Source organism: Drosophila rhopaloa, unplaced genomic scaffold (assembly GCF_018152115.1).
Source record: "Drosophila rhopaloa isolate 14029-0021.01 unplaced genomic scaffold, ASM1815211v1 contig_2, whole genome shotgun sequence".
NCBI classification, from domain to species: Eukaryota; Metazoa; Arthropoda; class Insecta; order Diptera; family Drosophilidae; genus Drosophila; species Drosophila rhopaloa.
Genome location: NW_025335083.1, coordinates 20,985,943 through 21,007,852, shown reverse-complemented (window position 1 = coordinate 21,007,852; position 21,910 = coordinate 20,985,943). Strand labels below are relative to the sequence as shown.

General features: G+C 39.9%; 3 protein-coding genes across 6 annotated transcripts in view; 2 read left to right on the top strand and 1 right to left on the bottom strand.

Annotated features, from left to right (window-relative positions):
- The window catches only part of LOC108043887 (LIM/homeobox protein Lhx3), a 33,994-nt gene that overhangs the window by 8,141 nt on the left and 3,943 nt on the right, over nt 1-21,910 (bottom strand). The gene's annotated exons all lie outside the window — the stretch shown is intronic.
- LOC108049373 lies at nt 18,831-19,154 on the top strand. The gene is made up of 2 exons (XM_044460067.1): nt 18,831-18,895; nt 18,958-19,154. Exon 2 carries the CDS (start codon nt 18,958-18,960, stop codon nt 19,138-19,140), a length of 183 nt encoding a protein of 60 aa, XP_044316002.1. The 5' UTR covers nt 18,831-18,895; the 3' UTR covers nt 19,141-19,154.
- On the top strand, nt 19,246-19,909 carry LOC108049372. The gene has a single exon (XM_017130523.2). It carries the CDS (start codon nt 19,246-19,248, stop codon nt 19,771-19,773), a length of 528 nt encoding a protein of 175 aa, XP_016986012.1. The 3' UTR covers nt 19,774-19,909.

Sequence of the window (21,910 nt, the reverse complement as noted above, 5' to 3'; positions counted from 1 at the left end):
CCCCGGCATAAGGGCAGGTATTAGCCATGCAGAGACAGGGTTTTCAAAAATTCATAGAGCCAGAAAAACTTTTCAAAGTGAACCCACGCAAGCACGCACTCTACTACTCAGTTTATTTTAGTCCGAGCTTGTTGCTTAATCGCAGCGGGCGAAAGACAAAATGCTCATCAACGTAGAGGGGGAGGGTGGTGGTGGTGGGTGGGCAGTGGGTGCCGGGGATACACCCACACCAGCCACAACAACAACAACTGCCACTTCTCCTGTAGAAGGTGCTCTGAGGGTTGCGGGCACGCCCTGTAAAATAACTTGCTTGCAGCGAAAAACCGCTAAAAAATTATCAATACCTCAACATAAACAATGTAACAATTTGGGGTTTCAACTCAAAGCAAAAAAGTTTAAATGATATCAAATTTCAATTGAATAGTTATCCATAAAGTGTAATCTTTGAATTAATTTATGGGCAAATGAAATACATTTTTTGTTAGGGATAAAACAATCAAAATCTAAGATCACAATTTTAAACACTTCTTTTTCAAGTTGATTGTACTTTTGTCAAGGAAAACTTGATAAAATTCTGTCTTTAGTTAACTTTACCTCACAATCATAAAATTCGTAAATATCATATTTTTAAGAACCATAACTAAAGAACCTGAAATACCTTACAGTAAAAAAGATATAAATTCTTTGGCTTTTCGGGATGGTGTCACTCCTTAATCATTTTTCTGGCTTCTGGAATATATTATTCTTTTTAAAGTGCACCCTTGACTGTATCCTGCGCCCCATTTTTCGATCCTAGCTGCTGGCTTCCGTAGTTGCTGTTGCAACGCTTGGGCCAAAAGTCCCCTGGCGACTTTAGCCTGTCGTGTTGCCTCAACGTTAAAACTTAAAAGCGTTGCCACCACTCAAATACTTTGAAGCTTACTCCTCCATATTGTTCGGTTTATAATTTATACACACTTTTTGTTTCCCTTCGGTTTAGCTGGTTCAGCTGTCTGCGGAAGCTTACCAAATTTTTGAGAAAAAAAAAACATGAAAAAATCCCCAAACCGTTTGCATAGAAAGTAAATTCATTTACCAACTAAGGCAAAGAACAAAGTAAAGTCCTTGGTAAACATGGTCAGGATATGCAATGTTCATAAAAATATGAATTTTTATCAGGAGTATCACCGAAATCTCTTCCAAAGAAATTTCAACCAAAAAACTAATCTCGGAGTCACAGAAAACTCCCAAATTTTAAGTAAACGTTTTTAAAGAAACCAAAAAGTAGGTTTTGAGATCTTAAAATCTAATAAACTAAATCAAACACTCCATAGATTCTGCACTGAATTTCCGTCGGTCAATTTGTGTTATTGTATTCCTATCCTAATGATATAAATAACTCTGTTCTGATCGATTTCGGGCCACCATTTTATTTTGGACAGTGCCGACATATGTTCAGATCTTTTGACGTAATTAGATTGACAACTAAATTGAGCCTTTCCACCTGAATAGCAAGTAAGAGTGCCCACCAATTGCAACTCGACAACTCCAAACAGCAAATGACCATAATCAACGTGAATGGCATGGCATGGACTGAACTGAACTGAACTGAACTCACTCTAGGCCACATAGCTCCACCTCTTCCATTAGACCCCGCTCGTAGACAAACAAAAGACCCATTTAGATAAAAAGTCGGCAGCTCGAAGTCATAATCATAATAGCGGGCGGGAGCGGGCCACTATTTATATGCCCCCTGAAACATTTCCCTGTCCACCCGAAGTCCACCTCCCGCAAAGTGACCAACTAAAAGTTATTACGCAACGCCCGATGCACTTCGAAAGGGGTAAAAAAAAAAGAGAAAAAGGACGACGGGAATCGATAGATAACGTGCTCCTGCCAGGAAGCACCGAACAGACCCAAGTCATAGAGCAAAATGCGCGATAAAATATTGAAAGCACTCCAAAAGCATTAATAAAACGGCATCGCTCCGTGGGTTGGGTAAGTGGGCACACGTGAACTTTACACCTCCGTCATAACCCGGCCAGAAACACAACAAAAAAAAGGAAAAAACAGACGGGCCGGGACACCAGGACTCGAGGACTCGAGGACTCCAGGACACGGCATTCCCCGCCAGCTGTGCCTTCATCGCGTGCGTGCCACTCGTTTGCCGCGGCGCACGCATCCATTAGGATTCAAATTGTGCGCGGTGGCGTCGTCCTCGTCCTCGTCCTCGTCCTGGTCGTCATTTTTATGCGCCGGCCTCTTTGACTTTGCCCTTTTATTTTAAATACCCTTTCAGGAGGTACTTTCTATGGAAGTATCTTTAAAAACAATACAGAGTACAAGTACTAGTTTAGTTTTCACAAAAACAATGTTTATGTTTCATGGATTTGATGTGCTCTAATTCGAAAAGCTACTTGTTAAGCATTATTATTAAAAATCAAAAACTTAACTCATTATAATTATTTAAATAAGATACAAATTTAAAACAAATCGATTAGTCAAAGCAATGTTCGCAAGATGTTCGTCTGAGTACTTAAATAATTTTTTACCATCTAAGCTAGGTTCATGTTCATCACTTGTCTTTTTTATACAGAAGGTTATATTTTTTCAATTAATTTAGCTGTAGCTTAGTCAAATCCATTTGGTAATCCTTGTGATAGAAAACAAACTTTGAAGGTCACTAAGTAAATTAATTCCAGACCATAAATACTTGCATCTTGTTAAGTGTGTGATATTCTAAAACACATTTTAAACAAATGAAAAGCATGATACAATTTAAAAACAGTATTAACATAAAAATTAGCTAATTTAAAATGTAATATTTATTTTAATATTTTTCATGTACAACTTATTTAAGGGTATACCCACTTTCATAATGTTAAACGAATTTTAAATGAACAGGGTTTGACTTTGTCTATAATTTGGGGGCTGATCTGAGCCACTGCACGCGTCGTCACTTTGCATAGGAAAAGCAGGGCGTCATCTGCAAGGACTCGTTGTCCAGGCTAAAGGACACGAAGGCTATAGCCACCGCATATTATTTAATTAGGCGGTACTTCAAGAACAACATTACGAAACAAAAAGTTTCGCCATTTGGGGGCAAACAATGTACAAAAAAATTGACACTCAACTTTGGTCGGGGTTGATTTGCGGGTGGGATGCAAAGCGATTTGACTGCGGGCTCTAAAAATTAAGTGAAGTTGGACAAGAGAAGACATTAAAAAAGTTACAAAAGTTACTGTAGACCAAAAAAGGTCAATAAAGACGTCCCGACGGGGATTTCCTGAAAAGAGTTTTAGATAAGTACTAGGCTCCAAGGAACTTTAAATGGTTTGTGAATCATCACCAAAACAAGCAATTAGAGGTTCTTTAATTGCAAACAGATGACGTCAAACAGACCAACATTTGGTGGTGGATTATTTGGAAAAATTAGTACAGATGAGGAAATGTTGATCGACTTTGCTCCCCTTATTTGTACCATTTATCATGATTACATATTTACATTTTCATTTTTAATTATGAATAAGTCGCATAAAAAGTAAACAAACATTCTGATTTAGGTTTATGTTGTATTATAATTTCAAAAACTTCGGTTTCTTAGGTTTATTTATTTAATTTCATTGTTATTCATCAATGTTAGAAACCTAACATAGCTAAAAACAAAAATACTTCTCTCAATTCAAGAGTAATCATGATTTATAAAAAAAAGGATTTATAAAGCCTCTTTTATTCCCAATTCCAGGAACCTAACATAACTAAAGGCAAATTAAACTTGGTAGTTTTAATAGTTGTCTGCCTACCACAATCAAATATTGTTGCCAAATGGCTTTACCACTAGAGTGTTTTTCCGGTCAATAGATTCGACTGAAGAAAGTCGAATTGGATGGGGGTGACTTTTCCTTGGGCCGTCGGCTGGCAAACTATTTATCATAAAGCAGCGACGGTGTCCTGGACAAAAGGAGATGGGAGCGCCGGCCTGGCAACGCCCCCTTTTAAGCTTTCCGGGGGCTTGCTCCTTGAAAGCGGGAATGGCAACGCATCTGTTCCAAAGCATTTATCAAAATGTCAATGCAGCACTTAACCAAATCCATTAAGTAACTTCGCCTTAGCCTCCGCATCCGCAGCCGCACTCATTCAGTCAGCCAGTCCGTCATCCAGTCAGTTTGTCATGCATTCATTCATCTATTCATTGGCCATAAAAAGCGCCGGCTATTGTGATCCACCCACCCACCTACCCACCCATCCACCCATCCACCCAACCACCCACCACTCCGTGGGCAAACGGGTAAATGCGTCCATTTAGCGGCAAACAAGCGACAGATCCGCTTGTAATCCTTTAAGTGTATGCAGCGCCAGCCAGCCATGGATATGGATGGGATATATATATAAAGTGGAGGGAGGGCTTGAGGGGCAAAGGATTCCAGTGGGCGTGGCACTCGCACACAGACGCACTGAGTCAGCCTGGTGACAGCAAGTGCAATAATTTGTTTGCAGTTTTCCCCGTTAAGTGCTCTATTTTGTACAAATGGAAACATCACCAGCAGCAGCAGCAACCGCTCAGCCAAAGGAAAGTGCTCTTGTTCGAGGGTGTTGTCTGTATCCTGGCCCACATCCTTCCCCTCGTCCTGCCACTGCCCTCCCCCCGAAGCTGTTGTTGTTGTTGTTGCTGCCCTAACGAAATCAATTCGACAAAGTTAAATAAAGACGAAACGAAGGGTGGCGGACAAAAGGACTTGCCCAGGCTCGAATCGTGACTGACTCGGAGCTGCCTCATTGACAAAGTCAAGTTCCGAGTGGCACAGTGGTCACGATTGCCTTATAATAAAATTAAAAAAATATATATAATAGAAAGTTTATTTATATCTTAAAAACAAGGAACGTCTTTGTACAGGAAAAAGGCAGCATTCAAGAGAATTTTCTGCCAAAATATCTTTTGCTTTTTTTCATTTCGATTAACCAATTTATATTTTATATATTTATATTTTGTATTACGTTTTTAATCTTCAGAATTATTTGTTCAATAGAAAAATATCTAAATATCTATTCGCTTTATTATATTTGCAACAAAATCTAATTGCACAGAAAAAGGAAAGTTTAATCACCTTAAAGTTTTGAAGGAAACCCGATTTATTAAAACCACTCAAGTGAAATAAAAACTATTTAAAAATTTATTTATATGATTACAAAAGTTCAAAGAGAATGGAAACCAAAAAAAAGGAGTAAAAACTTTTTATTCGATTAAAATTGCTGCGACCAAGTGTTCACCCCACTCTGGAAATACAAATAAGAAAGGAATATCCGAGCGACCGCCGTTGAGCTCTCGTTTATGACAAAATCCCGCTGTTTGTTTTCAGAGGTCCACACACACACGAAATATTCATTGCCTCTCCATATTTAAGGACATGCACCCCGGGATCCGCGGGGTGTTAACAAAGCGTAGCACCAGTCGTGGGTTAACTCGCGTGGGGCATTGATGACATATTGGCGAAACTCGGGGGTACTTTGCTCTACATACCGTTAATGTTAATGCTTTTAATGTAATAAAAGCATTTGCAGCATTTAAGGGCGTTCTTGGGTGGGTTGAGTGGTTGGTTGGTTTGCTTCTCGGTCTGAAATTGGACAGGTTTTGGGTTTGTTCTCACTTGTTGCCGCGATCGTTTATGTCACTTGTCAGCAAGTGATACTAAAGTCCAGGGATTTTTAGATACACCCAGCTCCTATGCCCACTGACCTCATGAATAATCCGGTTTTCCGGCGAAAGGGAGCGCCGGTGCCGGAGGAGGAAAACTGGTTTCCAGGACACTCCCTCTATTTCGCCAGGTGAAGACAGGCAGGCAAGTTTATTGTGAAACTAAAATGGGTAAGCCATAAAAAGAACGGCTTGGTGCTTAACCTTTTGAACCCCGTAAAACCCTCCAAAACTGTAAGGGTGCTGAAAATTTGTCGGTGAAAACAAAAACTTGCTACATTTCATGGCGAAGCTTTTTGCTGCAATATGTTGCTGATTATGCCGCTGGGATTAAGTGTCAGTCTACCAACTGCATAATGACCTTAATCAATTTGCCCAGCCACCCCTGAGAAAAACGTTGCGGGGCTTTCAGCAGGACTCTTTCAACTGTTGCATGCACATCCGCTGCAAGATGGGTTCCACTTAAACCCCCGGTCATCGATATATTGAACTAAGGAAAACGCAGCAATAAAAAAAAAGTGGAATACTCCAGACCTCCTGTAACCAGAGATGAGTCAGTTTGGTTCGGGGCGAGGAGCAACTGCAACCCTCGACCCGCTAAGTGGACTCATCATCCCGGACACGCGACTCGAGGGCCCAACCCTCCTCGGATAGTTATCATCGTCATATGGAAATTCTAGCCGCGTGGAAAAACTCCGGGAAAAACGCGTGCGGCTTAGTCGCGACTTAGGTTTCCCTTTAACTTTTTGCAATGCGAAGTGGCGAGGGCTCAGTTCGTAGGTGCGAGCCACGCACTTGACTTGTTAGCCACGTTAAAAGCGGATCACACGTGCCTGCAATTAAGGCTGAAATGGTAACTCGATACGGAAACGGGTCTGAGGGCACCTCAGCAATTTGGCCGTGTTAACACGAAGCCTTCCTTCAACGGTACACTAATAAAATATTATGTCTATATTGGGTTAAACAAAAATATATGGTTTATAAATTAATGGCCGTAATTGAAGTATGTCTTTGGATTTGATCATTACTTTACCTGATCAACCATAACAATCTTTCTTAGCTTTGAACTGAAAAATAAGTTACAATGTTTGCCTATACATGTTTTTTCAAAAATTAAGAAATTACGGTTTCAATTGATTAATTTATGGCTAACTAGGTCTATGTTTACTTATACTATTGAAGTAAAGCCATACTTTTTATGAAATTCTTTAAGAAACACAAATATATCTTACAGATTGCAATATCTTTCATATACAATAGTATCTATAAAATTAAGAATTGATGATTTCGGATTGCCATTGGTGATTTATTTTAAGTTGTGCCGTAAAATTCATATTATTTTACATCTAAAAATGCAATCCATGCATTTCTCTGCCCTAATTTTTCGCACAGTGCACCTGAAGTGCGTGTGCTCAGCACCCTAAAGCTGTCTTAACCAGATAACTGCCCATCTCCGACAGCTGCGACGACGACCAAGTTCATTTCCATTAACCGGCAAAGAGGCGTTTAAGTTAATAGCAATGGCCCCCGGAACTCGCACTCCCATTCGAGGCCATCGTTGCCACTCCGGAGTGCGGAGTGCGGAGTCCGGAATCCTGACTCCCCTCCATTAGCGCGTGCCGTGCCCCAACCGACGGCGTGTTGCACTTTGGCTTTGCCACTTTTAGTGTTTCATAATTAAAAATGTTGCCGGTGTCGTGTGGTCGCCATGCTCTCCGGTTACCAGATACCAGATACTCTGGATCTGGATAGCAGCCACCATCAGCTCATGCAATATTAAGTCACGGGGACGCACAAGGTGGGCCCATGTCCCCAAACCCCAAGACAGAAACCCCATCTGCAGCTGGGCCATTTTGTCGCCTGTTTGGCCGCCATTTGCCAAGGTGAAAGTCTTTTTGGGCACCTTTTAATGCGTTTGCTTTTAATTCCGGGCCGTGAGCACTTATGGCCGTGTCCTTGCCCCACCGTTCATGCCCCACCATTCTTAGGCATTCAAAGTAAGTGGCAACAAAGCACTGCGACATGTTTGCCTCGGCTTTCAGCAGGTCCTTTTTTATTATGCCTATTATAATTTACTTTATGCACTTGTTTCATATTCCGTTTCCTTTTCAAGCACTCGGTAGTCTGATTAAGTAATTGTGGAAGGCTTTTCTATGGCAGGACTTTTGTGGGGGAGTCCTTACCGTACAGCTGCTTGTTGTGTTTTTCTTTGGCATTTATGCAATTTGTTAATTGTGGTTACAGCCGGGTTCCATTGTCTTTTAAATGGTTTGGTACTTTACCTGCCCTTCAAAGGTTTGTTACTTTACCTGCCCTTCAAAGGGTTATTTCAAGTTTGAAATTTGATTTTGTTTTTGGATATATAACATGGAACAGCAAAGTGTGACTTGGGCGAATACAAAGTTTGTACTTATATATATTTATCGTGCTCTCTTTAAAATTTGTAAAACGTTGACTTTACAAAATATCAAACACATTTAATTTTAGGAAATCATGTTTAAATCGAAAATCCCAAGGACCTTTTTAATATTGTGATGTTATGCCATGAACTGCATAGAGTTTCTAAATTTAGTTTTAATTCATTTGTTAATTGCGTACCCTAATATCAAAAATTGTAATAGCGTTCTCCTGTTAAATCATTAATTTATTGCACACTCCTAAATAACAGGACGTGGTAATAAACCACTAAAATCAAAGCCAACAAAAAACTGTATTAAATTCTTGGCTTTAACCAAAAATTAACTGTCAAAAATGTTAGTTCAACAATTTGAGAGCAAAAACTGCTTGTCAGGACAATTGGACCAGGGGAAAAAGGGGAGCGGTGGGCGGGGCAATGGGGCGGCAAGCGAAGGCGGGGGCGTGGCAGGGCGCACTGCGGGCCGTGCAACACAATAACTTTTCAATTTATGGCGCACATTCCATCTGACGGCCATTAAACAATGGGATCCACTCGCCACACACATTTTCCTATTTTCTGTATTTTTCATTCTTGTTTCAGTCTTTCTCTTTTCAGTTTAGTGTTTTTTTTTGTTTTTTTTGTTAAAGCTTTTGTAGTACGCTTGGCTTTCGGCTACTTTGCAAAAAAACATTTTGTTCGCTTGCTGATATTTCTCTGTTTTCCGCCTCTTTTTTTTTGTATTTTTTGCTGGCAAACAAAAGGCGCACGCCCGTTGGCAGCCATTGAAGCGTCAAGTCCGAGAAGCAAGCTGACCAAACGACCACCGGCACCCTTGACCGTAGCTGTAAAACGTCACAAAAAAGGTTTACGGGCGGGAAAATGCTGGAGCTGCGAAGAATGGGCGACAACGACAAGCCCATGTCGGATGTGGAAAGTGGGCTGGTGGAAAAGTGGGGAGAAAGTGGAGAAAGGAGAAATGTGGTCCTCGCATTTCCAATTTTGAGTGCCACCCAGCTCGGGACCCATCATCAATCGGGCTCGCCTCCGCCTCGTTGAGCCGCCTTTATGGTTATGGACGGGCCGTTTCCTCCTCCACGTCGTCGTGGTCGTGGTCTTGGACCCGTCCGTATTCCGTATTGTGTCCCAACTGCAACTTCATCAAGTTGGCAGGAACCATCGGGCATGTCAGGTCCCGGTCCTCCATAACCTTTCTGTGCACTCCAGCAAATCTTGGGACATTTTATAAGATTGAATAAATTATTCTCCTATTTTTCACTACCTTACGTTTGCAATACTTAACTTACTATTTATTTAAATAGATTTGTTAAAGAATTAAACTGTTTAACTCCAGAAAGATTTATAAATAAAAGTATAATCTTCAAATTTGGCCTAGACATTTTTAAAAGATGGATTGATCGTCAAAAAGAAGCATGTCTTCGTTAGAAAAGTAAAACAACCTGAATTTCCAAACAAATAGTAAAGCTATTTTCTCTGAAAAAATGTATAATTCTTGGACTATATTTTTATAAGAAATATGAATAAATATTATTTTCATAAAATATATAGGTGAAAACTTTTTGAAGATGTTCTAAATTTATGTTTAAGTGTACCAGAAGCAAAAGTGGGAGCAGCAGGCAAAAAAAAAAAAAAAAAATGGCAGAAGAAAAAGGTTTATTGCGGTCTCTATAAAAATACACACTTGGGGTGATTTCCTCCTTTGAAGCTGGCACAAAACGTCCTAGGTGTGGGTGGGATGGGAATGGGGATTGGGATTGGGATGGTAGGGCGTGGAATCGTTGGGGTTGGGTTTGGGTTTGGGTTAGCTGACTGCCATTGTTTGGGGGTTAGGTGGATGGGTGGTTCTGCTGGGTACGTCTGCTCTAACGACTTCGTTTTGGTGCCCATTTTATTTGCCTGCTCCTCGGAGCTCGACTCTACTCGACTGTGCTGTGCTCCATTATCTTGGCTTTGCCTTTATGGTCTTTTGTGTGCGTTTGATGAAGCCAAGATGGCGCAGAAAATGGTTGGCCAGGGTCGGTGTGTGTGGGGCAGGATGGAGAGAACTCCAGAATCGCAGGAGGGGCAGCAAAGAGCTATTTCTGCCCGCCCGCCTGTTGTTGAATTATCAGCCACAAAAATGGACGTCGCCATATTTATAAAGGGGCCAGAAACGCAAAATGTGCGCTCAAAAAGAAAGCAAGAAAACTCTGTGCAAAGGAGTGGAAATATTGAGATTGCGGATTCAATTTTGCCAGAATTTATGCGCATCTCTTTAAGGAAGAACCATTTACTTTTTACGGCTTGAAATTCTGTGGCATTGCTTAATTTATATTAAAGTAACAACATAGAAAAAATATTCTATGTTGAACCATTTAAACTTTACAATACATTTTTGGTAGCGAGTTTTAGTTGTTGCTTTTTGCACTATATAGACGATTGCATTTACCACAGAAATTTTTCTTATACTTAGCTTGCTGTAATAAATTAAGAAAACAGAAGATTTATTTTTGTCTTTAGTTTTAAACAAACTAATTTTACTCCGCTTTTCAGCTAACTAAATCTTTTTTTTAACAGAAAGTTTTGTAAAACTATTTGATTATTTCTTCACCAACATAAAAATTGTCTACGATTTATTAGCTATTTTTACGGACGCTCCTTCACGTGACAAATAAAGTGAAGTTCTAGCCTCTCGACATTCACTTTGCAGCGAAATACTTTCAATCTGTGGCCCTACGAATGTCGTAACTGCATGGTCACGTCCGCAGAGCCACGCCCACACTTTCCTGTCCAACGCCTCCTCGGAGTGAAGCCCATAAACTCAACTTAGCTGCAAGTTCTCAGTTGAGATTCGGCAAACAAAAAATTGAGACGTGCAATGGCCCGCTGCAATCACCAATTTACGTGACCTCCCTGTGGCACAGGATTCGGAATGTCCTGACACGCCCACAATGGTGACCCAACTGCATGTCTACCCAGAGGTCATCACAACATTTCCACCCACCAGACCAACCCTTGCACATTTACACACGGCAAAATATTGAAAAGGAAAACAGTTTTTATATTTAAGAATTCTAAAAACTATGTTAGAAAAAACTTTGTTTTAAAATTCAATTATAAATATACACATGTTTGTTCTCTTGTTTTAATTTTGACAGATTCGACTGCAGTTTAAATACATTTTCTATCTAGCACTATACACATAATATCAAGACTATTTATATGTCATTATTTTTCGAAAAGAGTTTAGGTTAACTTATCCAATTTTAACTATAAATAACATTAGATTTTCTCAACGCCACCAAATACATTTTCGAATAATCGTCTTGCTTTTAATTAATATCATATATTTTAGGGACTTATAGATTTATATTCCAATTTAATTTAAACTATGGCTTTTTTCTCGGTGCACTGCCTAAAGTAGTTTGACCATTTGGAGTTCACTTTAGCATTCTCGGTTGTGCAGCTTTTATTTTCCGTCGCTGTGCGATTCCCCAATGTGCTGGCAACTGGGAGCGGAATGCACTTGGAGTGCATTCTTTATGCCTGCTCATATCCGTGTAGATGTGCCGGGGACATAAAGTATCAAAAATTCAAGCACCAGCCACAAAAACCTCTGACAAAACTGACGGCATTTTCGCACTCAATTACTTTGCATTAGAGACACCAAAGAGACGTGGGGTTCCGATTGCGAGGGTTGCCAACAAACAGGGATTTGTGTCGTTCCATTAAAGTTTTATTCACGCAATCGACAGGGGAGAGGGGGGTGAAGAGGGGAGGGGGCTTGGCGCAAGGACTCGATTTCGGTTTACTCCTTTTGGACGGAGAAATTCAATCCGAAGGCCAGCCCACAATCCCACCCAACTTGTCTCGCCACGGCCCGAGTGATAATAAAAAACAATTTGCCACCCATTGGGCATTAACGACAACAAACGACAGCCGCACCAGCTTCCACCCCCCCTCACCCTCTCTACCCAGACTATCCTGACTTTCAGGACCTCCTGATCCACCATCCCCTTTCCGGAGTTGGCGTGTCTGGTGCAGTTTTGTCACAAATGGCAACATATGGGCGAATGGTTTCAAGTGGCCAAAGGACGACGAAGGCTCATGCAATAAAATCATTTCGTTCAGTGAACGCTTTCAGCATCGAATAATTTGCGACATACGCTCAAGTCAATAGTCTGCTTCAGGTCAGAATTGTGCTACGAATCGCAAGTATTTGAGACTTCGTGTGTCATGGGTGTTTGGGTGTTTTGGAAATAAACCCATTTATCTATTTGCCAGCTTGAGATTTTCGATTCGGTTTGCTATCCTCTTATCGGGTGGCAAGATTGCCCTTCCCCCACATTCGGATTACTGGGTCAACTGCAATCCACCTTTTTAGACAAACATCCGATAGCGACTGCACTGCCGGTGACTTCAAAGCCTATAAATAACTTTACTCTAGATTTAATAAACGATTATATTGGACTTAAATCCAAGTAGTAGCCAGTGTTTGTACTCTATGGGCTTTACGCTGCTTTGTGAATTGCCCCAATCGGCTACTTGAGGCGCAATCAGTGCCACACATTTATATGGCCACTCGACGGAGCTCAGGTTTTCGAGTGGCCCGTAAGCCCCATCTGGCCCTCTCTTCCTCTTCCCCATCCTCCTACCCCCGATCCCCTCCAGAGATAGCCGGCGTGCCCCCGTCCAACTGAGGGTTAGGCCATCGCTAGTTATACAACATTGGGTTGACACTTTCAAGTGCTCGCTGCTTTGGTTTCGTTGAAAAATAGTTCACAGCAATCTGTGTAAACATTACGGCAAACTGAAACAGAAACCGAACTAGATACAGAACCTCCAGCGGCACTTCTTAGATGTCCGGACAAACGGACAAACAACCCACTGAAGAAGGCTTGGGGAAACTCAGCAAATGGATGCCTGAAGATACATTTCATACCCAGTTAAAATATGGTTGATCTTACTTATGGAAGAGGTTTTATTCTGGTTCCTTTACTATATTTTCTCTGAATTATTGGAACTTATTTAATAGGTTTCTACAATTCTTGAACATATTTAAATAATCATAAAATTATAAATTGTACAAAACGACGAAACTTCGTTCTTAAAGTTTCTTATGAAAAACTATTTCTTAACTTTCATTTAAATCTAACATTTAAACAATAAATTTCTTTAAGCTTTAACCACAAAATATTATATAATATTATATTTAAACTTGTGAAGGAAATCAAAATCGTATTTTATTCTTTTCACTAGAACATTATGTAATGAAATTTTTACATTCAAAATTTAAGATCGTGAGTATTTTGGATCTCCTCATATTAACATTTTTAAAATAGGGGTATACTTTAGGACTTTTATTTTAATTTAAATATTTTAAAAACAAATAGCTGGTATTATAAAGTCACACAGTCATCAATAACACTCTATTTTCGATCCGTTTGTATAGGTCTCGAGTGACACTTATCTGTTGTGATCGTTTCCATGAGAGCGGTAAGGAAAGGGTTAGGCAGAACTTAACTTATCGTGCCGTAAGCCCGATAAGCCCCTATAAGTGGCCATACTCGTAGGATTGACTGCTGGCTGTTCTGTTCCGAAATCAAAACAAAAAGCGAATCTGCAATCTCCTTTTTTTGCTATTTCCGTGTGGGTGAGTTCACTGTCTACTGGTCGAACTTTGCAACTTGAACACATGGCTCATCCCAAACGACTCTTTTTATCTACTTATCGACTATACACTTTCCGCCCGCTTTTCTGATTGGCGTGAAATCAAACTCTCCTTGAAAGTAGTGATAAGTTAACTAATCGCGGCTATTATTGTTGAAAATGACATATCGAGAATTAGATTGCTTTATAATGACAACATTTCCAGCATATACAGAAGTGGATCCCACGTGAATAGCTTTTTTTGCCAATAATAATAACACTTCGATTTTTTAGCATTGTCTGTGACGCGATAATCGTTAACTAGCGAAAAACCCAAAAGATAATTTCAGCTAAAATTAGTGACTTACGCGATCTTGGTTCGTGACTCATTTGAACGATCAATAGCTTGGCAACAAAATTAAATGAAATTAAATACATCTAAGCATGTTATTTCAGGTAATTGGACTGTACTTTTAGTTGGATTTAACTAAGCAAAAGAATCACTACTCTCTACAGATATTTTTAAAAGAATCGCATTTTTTAAATAAGAATTCAATTAAAGTCATTTAACTGAGATCTTAGAACAATGCTTACTTCCTGAAATGTAATTACTACTAAGATCATATTTCATTCAAATAACTTTTCTAAGTCAAAGTAAACTAATGCCAAAAACGTTATAGTCCATGTTTAATAGGCGTTTTTGTTAAACTATTAAGCTATAATAGAACAGAATGAATTCAATACACAATATTACATATAAGTTGTTTAGTTGTTCGTTCTCTGATGCTAAATTAATATTAAAAGTTATATTTTAATACCTTCGAATAACACTCAATAGCTTCATTACCCTGTAACTATTATTTTGGTTTGGTATACAAAAATATCTATAAATTATTAAGAATAATAGTCACCCCCAATTTGGCTGCAACATCGATCCATTAAATCCATTTTTTTCTGATTTGTGCTGCTAATAATGTGCGGTTAACTTTGCTGGCCAAAGAAGGCAAACACACAAAGATGGAATCAAAAATCCAAACAACTATATCCGGCTTGATTGAAAGGTAAATACAGCACAAATGGACAGGATCGGGAGCAGGAGAGATGGATGGTGGCCATGGACAAAGCGTCCTGGCTTTATAGCCACCTGCTGGGACCACCTGTTTAGATATGCCTCGGACAAAAGAGTCCCGGAATCGAGACAAAGAGCATAGCGATGTGGAAAATAATCAGTGATAAAATAAGAGCATAAAAGGACCGCCACCAAAAAGGGGTGGATAAATTATATTCGGGAGTGGAAATGGGAGTGGCACTTCTCAGGGGTGGACCGAATGAAAAGAAAAATTGTGTGCATTATCCTGCGGATTCATGTTAATAGGCCTCATTTAACGCTGCTGGGGTAGGATGGCTACCCATTTTGAAGACCTGCAATGCCAATAAAACCATAAAAATCACTTCTTTCCCCTTCCCTCTGCCCAAAACATGTTGGTAAGCAAAACGAGATACTCGTACTTCTTTCGGAACACAGTTTCTGTTTCATGTTTTGGTTTTTGGCCTTATCAATTGGTACATTCGGTGTGTGTGTTGTCTCTACTTGAGCACGAGGTAGGCACCTTGTAACCGGTGAAACAGAGTGTCAACAACAGTGTTGCCTTCTCAATGGGCAAATCTTGTACCAGTCCAGATACAGACGATATATACGATAACCGCAGGAACACACAGGGCACACAACTGAAAATAGAAAACGAGAAGAATGCACACGTTGCGTATTTATAGATACCCAACCAGATACTTAGATATCGCGGTGGGTAAAGCCTTATCAATGTTCAAGGTATCGACTGAAATGCCGTTCAAATATTTACACCAGCAGCAAAAAGATATTACCCTCCACCCGGAGCTACTGCTCCAGAGTCCGGACTCCGGAGAAGATGATAAGCGGGAGCGGACATGGGTGCGCTAATTGCGGAATGATAAAAACCGAAAGTAGCTAACCGTGGCGGCTACCATGGACTACCACTCCCTTGGACCACCAGCCCCTTCAATTGCCAACGGCCGCGGGCCAAAAACCACGCAAATGTTTCATCAACTCGGTTACCATTGCCAGGATTTCGGATTCAGTCAAATAATAAAAGCGCGAGCAAGTTATTCTCTATTTGGCAGTATAAAATTCAAATACTCTGGCTAAATGTTTGCACACATCGGTATTTACTATTATTTTTATTTCACTCTACAATTAGTGAACATTTAACAAGAGTTTTCAAATGGATTGTGCATTTTATTTGTTTTTCTAAAGGTATTTTTAAATGTACTGTTTATGGTAAACAAAACTATATGATTGTTTCGACTTAAAAACAAAGTAAACTCATGAAAAATAATAAAACTATAAGGTAATTTATTATTTCAATGGCTATGCTGAATTTAATAAAATTTTGAACAGATTTTTAATCAATTAAGCTCTGAAGACATATTATTGGTGACCCCGAAAGATTAATTAAGTGTTAAAATATCATAAAGATTTTTAAAAAGTATAAAAGAAATCTTATGTTTTTTATGCAAATAAATAAAAAATATATATTTTAAGGAAAGTATTATCTTCATATTTAAAGCGCAGAAAAATAAATAAATATATAGTCCTCCTTAAATTCAATGCTGAGAGCTGTTGAAAAATCGTAAAACTCTCTGCAAGAGTATGACAATTAAATAAAATAAGAATTCGTATCTCTGTTCACTTTGTTATTGCCAGCATTTTCGACTCGTATTTGCCTAAACCGGCCCCCAAGGAATACGAAAAATCTTCTGAACCCCAACACGTTGCTAGACAGTCCTTCGGTGGATGGGGGTATGGAATCGAGGATGAGGATGGGGATAAAAATGAGGATTCGGATGCGGATGCGGAAGCGGATGGGGATGCCTTGTTCAGTCCTCTCCGGGTTGTTGGCAGCTTCGAGCATATTACATAAAATAAGAAAAATTATGATTTTCACAAGGGGGGAAGGAAGTGGAAGAATTTCGGGTGGGCAGAGGGGCAGGCTGTTGCTTAACTGTCAAAATCGTGTAATTTAATAAAGTTCGCTGCGGGATATTGTTTTTTATAGAAGCCAGAGCAACATTGAGACAGCTTTTGCCAGCTGCCAAATGGGGAGTGGCTGGTAAATTGTGGCTGTTTTTTGTTCAGGGGAGATGGGGCAATGTGGCTCCTCAAAGTGTGCTGCACAAATACAAAAATATTCAGTTCGCTTTAGTTACATACAGCATTGCAACAACGCAATGTTGTCTTGTGGGCCCGCCACAGGCACTCCACAAACACACTCAAGGGGGACAAATACCCCATATATATATATATCTATATATATGGACATATATATCCATGGATATGAACATATATAGCTGCGCAATGTTTTCATACATTTCACTTGTTTACTCCAAAGCAGCGAAAAAAGTTTTTACTTTGGAAAATATACAGAACTTGTGCGTTGTGGCGAGTGGAAAGCAATTCTGGAGTGGAGACAACGTCTAAGACCTTTGCAAACGACAAAATCTAAATAAATGTTACTCCCAGTCTTACTTTCAAGTCCTTAAATCCACTTCCTATGCTCAAAATGTATTTTATTGACTTAAGGAACTTCCTTAATAAGTTTTACAAATGGAGGTCTTAGAAAAATTATTGGGGAAGTTTAACTAATGATTGCCTACCAATTTATATAAATATAAAAATGGAAATGTTAAAAGAAATACAATCCTCCATGAAACTATAAAATAAATTATAAAATAGTTTCAAGCAAGTTTTGGATTTCACAGTTACTTATTTTAAACTTCACAATTTGTTGTAACGTCTTATATACATTTTATATACACCTGTATTTAATAGCCCTCCAGTATATCCCTTTTTAAAGCTAGTCCCAGATGTCTTTGCTATTCTCAGCTGACATCTCCAACCATTTGTGTGTCGTTTATTTTTTACCAAGCGAAATTCCTATTTTATTTTATTAAGCAGCGAAGAAATATAAAAGTAAACAGTTGACTGCAAAAAACACACATGACTGTATACACCCTCCTGCTAAGAGGAAAAAATAAAAAAAAAAGAGAGAAGAAAGACAGGCCCTTACCCCGCAAAAACCCACGCCCACACGTTTCCAGCGTCATATGAACGCCCCATTATTTACTTAACATAACTTGAACATTCGCCTTCAACCCCCCGACCAAAAAAAAAATACCCTCCAAGGGGAGCATCAGACGTAGCCAAAAAAAAAAAGAAAGGAAAAATAAGAATCAGGTGGTGTGGGGGGGGTGGAAAATGAGAGTGGGGGGTGGAAGGTAGTCGCTTGGCTTACCTGCCAGCCGGCAGTTGGCTAGTCAAAAAGCTGTCGTCGATGCTAAGCGCAGACCCAGAAAGCCATCAAATATGCAGGAGGAGGAAATGTGCAGGACCCCACAATTCACCATCACAACCCAGGCCCAGAATTTCCGGAAAAATGGCGAAAAAATGATTTATGTGGACGCCATGCAAGAAGGAGAACGAACGAATGAACGAATGAACGAACGGACGGACGGACGGACGGGCGGAAACGAAAAGCCAACAATAACCGGGAAAAATAACAGAATCAACTGATTTCTCAACTTGGCTCTGGGCCTGCTTTTGTTTGCCAGACTTTTTGCTGGGGGATGCTGATAGACCCACAATTTTACCTTCCGTTTGGGACTTCATTCTTGTTTTTCCAGCAATGAAAAATGCTGAAAGTATGCTTCACAGACAGCGGGCTCCAATGGTATTGGGGTCACCGAAAAGGCATAAGATATTGATGTCCCCAAGGGGGGGTTGTTTTTTTTTAGGCCTGCACTTTGGAAAAACGTTACGGAATCCTTATAGATGGTGCATGAGATATTAATGCTAGAGGTTCTCATTTTCCAAGGAATGAAAAGATGTTCAACATAACTTAAAAAGATAGAAGAATGTTTATGTTTTGGTTGATGCTATAATTTATTTTTGTTGGTTGAAAATTATAGTTTTAAAACTTACACTTTAAAGTAAGACATTTAATGTAATGCTTAGAATTTTTAAATAAATTGATTAAAGAATGTTTGTTTAAGCAGCAAACAAAGAAACCTTGTAACTTTTGTCAAAGTCAAGGCTCAATTTTTATCCTACACCCATTCTGGTCTGAACTTCAAAATTCAAAAACAAGGTAAGTGTGTAATGAACTTCGAATATGTTTTATACTGTTCGTACGAACTTCTTTACACACAGATGTCCGATATCAACTTGGTTGCATACAACGTCTTTCGACGCGATCTGGCCAGGATCTTCAGGACATTCAATTCGTCTACACAAACCGATTTTACGGATGAAATCGGCACAAGCACTGACCTTGATGTCAAAGCCGGTTCGGAATCGAGTCTTTCAAAACTTTACGATCTGGAATTGGATTAGTTAGGTAGAATAATGGAAGAGGAGTCTTCATCTGAAAGGGAAAATCGTCCGGAAATCCCTGGGCCAAGTCGAAAGAGAAGTTATCCGAGTAGGTGGAAGACCGAGATGGAATCGATGGTGGTGAGAAAGAGGGTTCGACGATCGCAATCTGAAGCCAACATGGAATCTAGTAGAACAAGGCTTCTGGGATCGGTGCGTTCCAGGTCCCAAGAGCATCCACAAGTTATTGGGGACGTATCACCTAGTCAGTTGGGTCACCTAATGGAGACCTCATCGCAAACACCCCTCGAGGATATGCACTCTAGAACCAGTTCCATCAGCACCATCGGCAGTGCCCAACTTTCCACATCCGATTCTCAAACTTCTGGTTACACCACAGAGAGCAGTTACCAAACGGCCTCTGGATATGAACGCCTTCCACAAACCAGCTCCTATGCCAGTGTCCAGACTTACTACGGACCTCCACCCGCGGATTTCCTCCGGGAGATCCACGTGGCCATTGACCCTTCAGCCTCTGGAGAGGAGATTCAGTCGGTTCACCACGACCTGCGGGAGTTGCTGACCAACGAGATGGGTTTGATCGGAGGGGAGAATAATCAAGCCATCTATCTAATAGCATATCACTATATGTAGACAGGTTCTCCAAATTTATAGTTCATGATGCAGAAGAAGTTTTAAAAAACATATGATGATATAGAAAGTATTTTAAGATCGTTAGTGAAAAGCGCGCTCTGAGTCTCCCAAGTTATATACAATTATTTCTAAAATAAAATAAACATCAGCAATGCAAAAAAAATGTTTAATATTGTCTTAAAACAAAACATGGATTAAAACCCATGTATTAGCTTAGCTTTGTTAGTTCATTTTGGAATAACTTGGTTTTTATGAAAATTCCCAAAGGAAATAAATCTTATGCTTTCTCAAAAACAAAACTTATTGACCTCAGGCAAAATAAACAAACATTTGGAGACTCTTCAAAGGGAATTTCGCCCTTTTTAAAAGTCATCTATTTAATCACTTTTTCAGCTACGAATGGGCACGCTAACTCTCTTCAACCATTTCAATGGACAATCAGTTCTCGAATGAAGTGTTTGTTCATACTGCGTGATCTGCGCCTGTTGACATTATGACAAATTACATAAGCTAAAGGCAACAATTGCCGAAACCCATTCCGGATCGAAGGGAGGGAAAAAGGAAGGAAGGAAGGAAGGAATGAACAAGCCAAATACGGATACGCTTAGGCTGGTTTTTGGAGTGGGGTTTATGGGGTGGTTCGGGCTGTAGGCCCGTTAATAGGAAAGCCACACAAGAACTGCTAACGAAGGACACGCGGCCAGCGGTTGAGCGACAAGTGCCGGCAAGCCGGGAAAATGGCAGGACATTGAGGTTTTGGCTGTGGGGTGGATCGGCTGTTTGCTCAGCGCTAAGTGCACCGGTTCCGTGGGCAAGTGGAAATGATAAACATATTTACACAATTTTTGACAGGCGAACGGGTGAAACAAAACACCCGTGGGTGCAGTCCTCCAGCCCTTTCCCCCCACTCCACCCCCCTTATTTTTTCTGTAAGCATTTGAAACAACCGAAAAGAAAACCAAACCCAAACTCGATAAATATGTTTATGTGCAAATAACAAAATATTTGTCGATTGCCCAAAACGAGTGATGGAAGGGGTGGGACTTTGGGATCAGGGTAGGGCAGGATCTAAAAGGCCGAGGGGGGGGGGAGGGTTAAGGGCTGCTAAGGGAGGGGGGCGGTCCCAGGAAGCACCGCAAGCGCATAATTCAATTTTTCTGCTCGTTTTTGCACGTCGCCCGGCACACGTCATTCAAGTCCGCTGGGACATCGAACTGCCGAGCTACACCAGCTAAAGCTAACCCGGCCCAGCTGCACCGAGGAAAAAGTGTAGAACAAACAGATACAATTAGTACACAGAGAAAAAGGCCTTTAAGAAATCTGTTCTAATAAAATTTCAACCGAAAATTTAACAATTATTAAATTTAGCACAACCATTTAAATTCAGGCTTTTTTAATCGACTTATACAAAATCAGTAAAAACAAATGATTTTAAAGTTGGATTTCATACCATCCTTTTCGAAGACAGTCAGAGATTTATTGGAAATTAAAAACATAACAACACTTCAAATTAATTTAATAATTCGAGGACTTCATTCCTTTTGACTGCAGAATTATTGAAGGACAATTAAGTTTAGCACATTTTAATACTTTAAAATATTTTATTTCTGAAATATAAACATCATATATAAGACTTTCTGTTATGATTATGATGATTATGTAGATAAGGTAAAGATTTTTAAAAAACTCTATGTTTAAAACCTTTTTCTTTTTATAGTTTGCTCGTAAAATTCAAGCACTGTATTCAATTCGTACTATAAATGTAATTGTAAAATTATCCTAATCTTTTGGACATTTTCAGTTTAATACATTTTCACAAGATCGAAATTTGGCAATTGAATTTAACCATATCATTTTCTGAATGTGAAAATCCAGTTCTGGCTATCAGGTTTTCCCCGATTTCCCTGATTTTCCCTGAGTGCACGCACTTTGTCAGGGATGCAGCTGATATTAGTGACACGTGGCGAAGGCTCGACCAAGGCGATCCGAAGGTCCCAGCACATGCGGTTTCCGGGAACAGCCCCTCCCACCCCCTTTATTTATTTGTTTGTAATTACGCGTGTTCTCAAACGAAATCCCGCCGCACTTGAATTGAAGCCGTGAAAATGGAAAAATCGACTGAGCCTGCTCTTTTCAA

Bases quoted from the DNA above. Each gene is read 5' to 3' on its own strand.
- LOC108049372 (XM_017130523.2), top strand. From the start codon at position 19,246: ATGGAATCGATGGTGGTGAGAAAGAGGGTTCGACGATCGCAATCTGAA.
- LOC108049373 (XM_044460067.1), top strand. From the start codon at position 18,958: ATGTCCGATATCAACTTGGTTGCATACAACGTCTTTCGACGCGATCTG.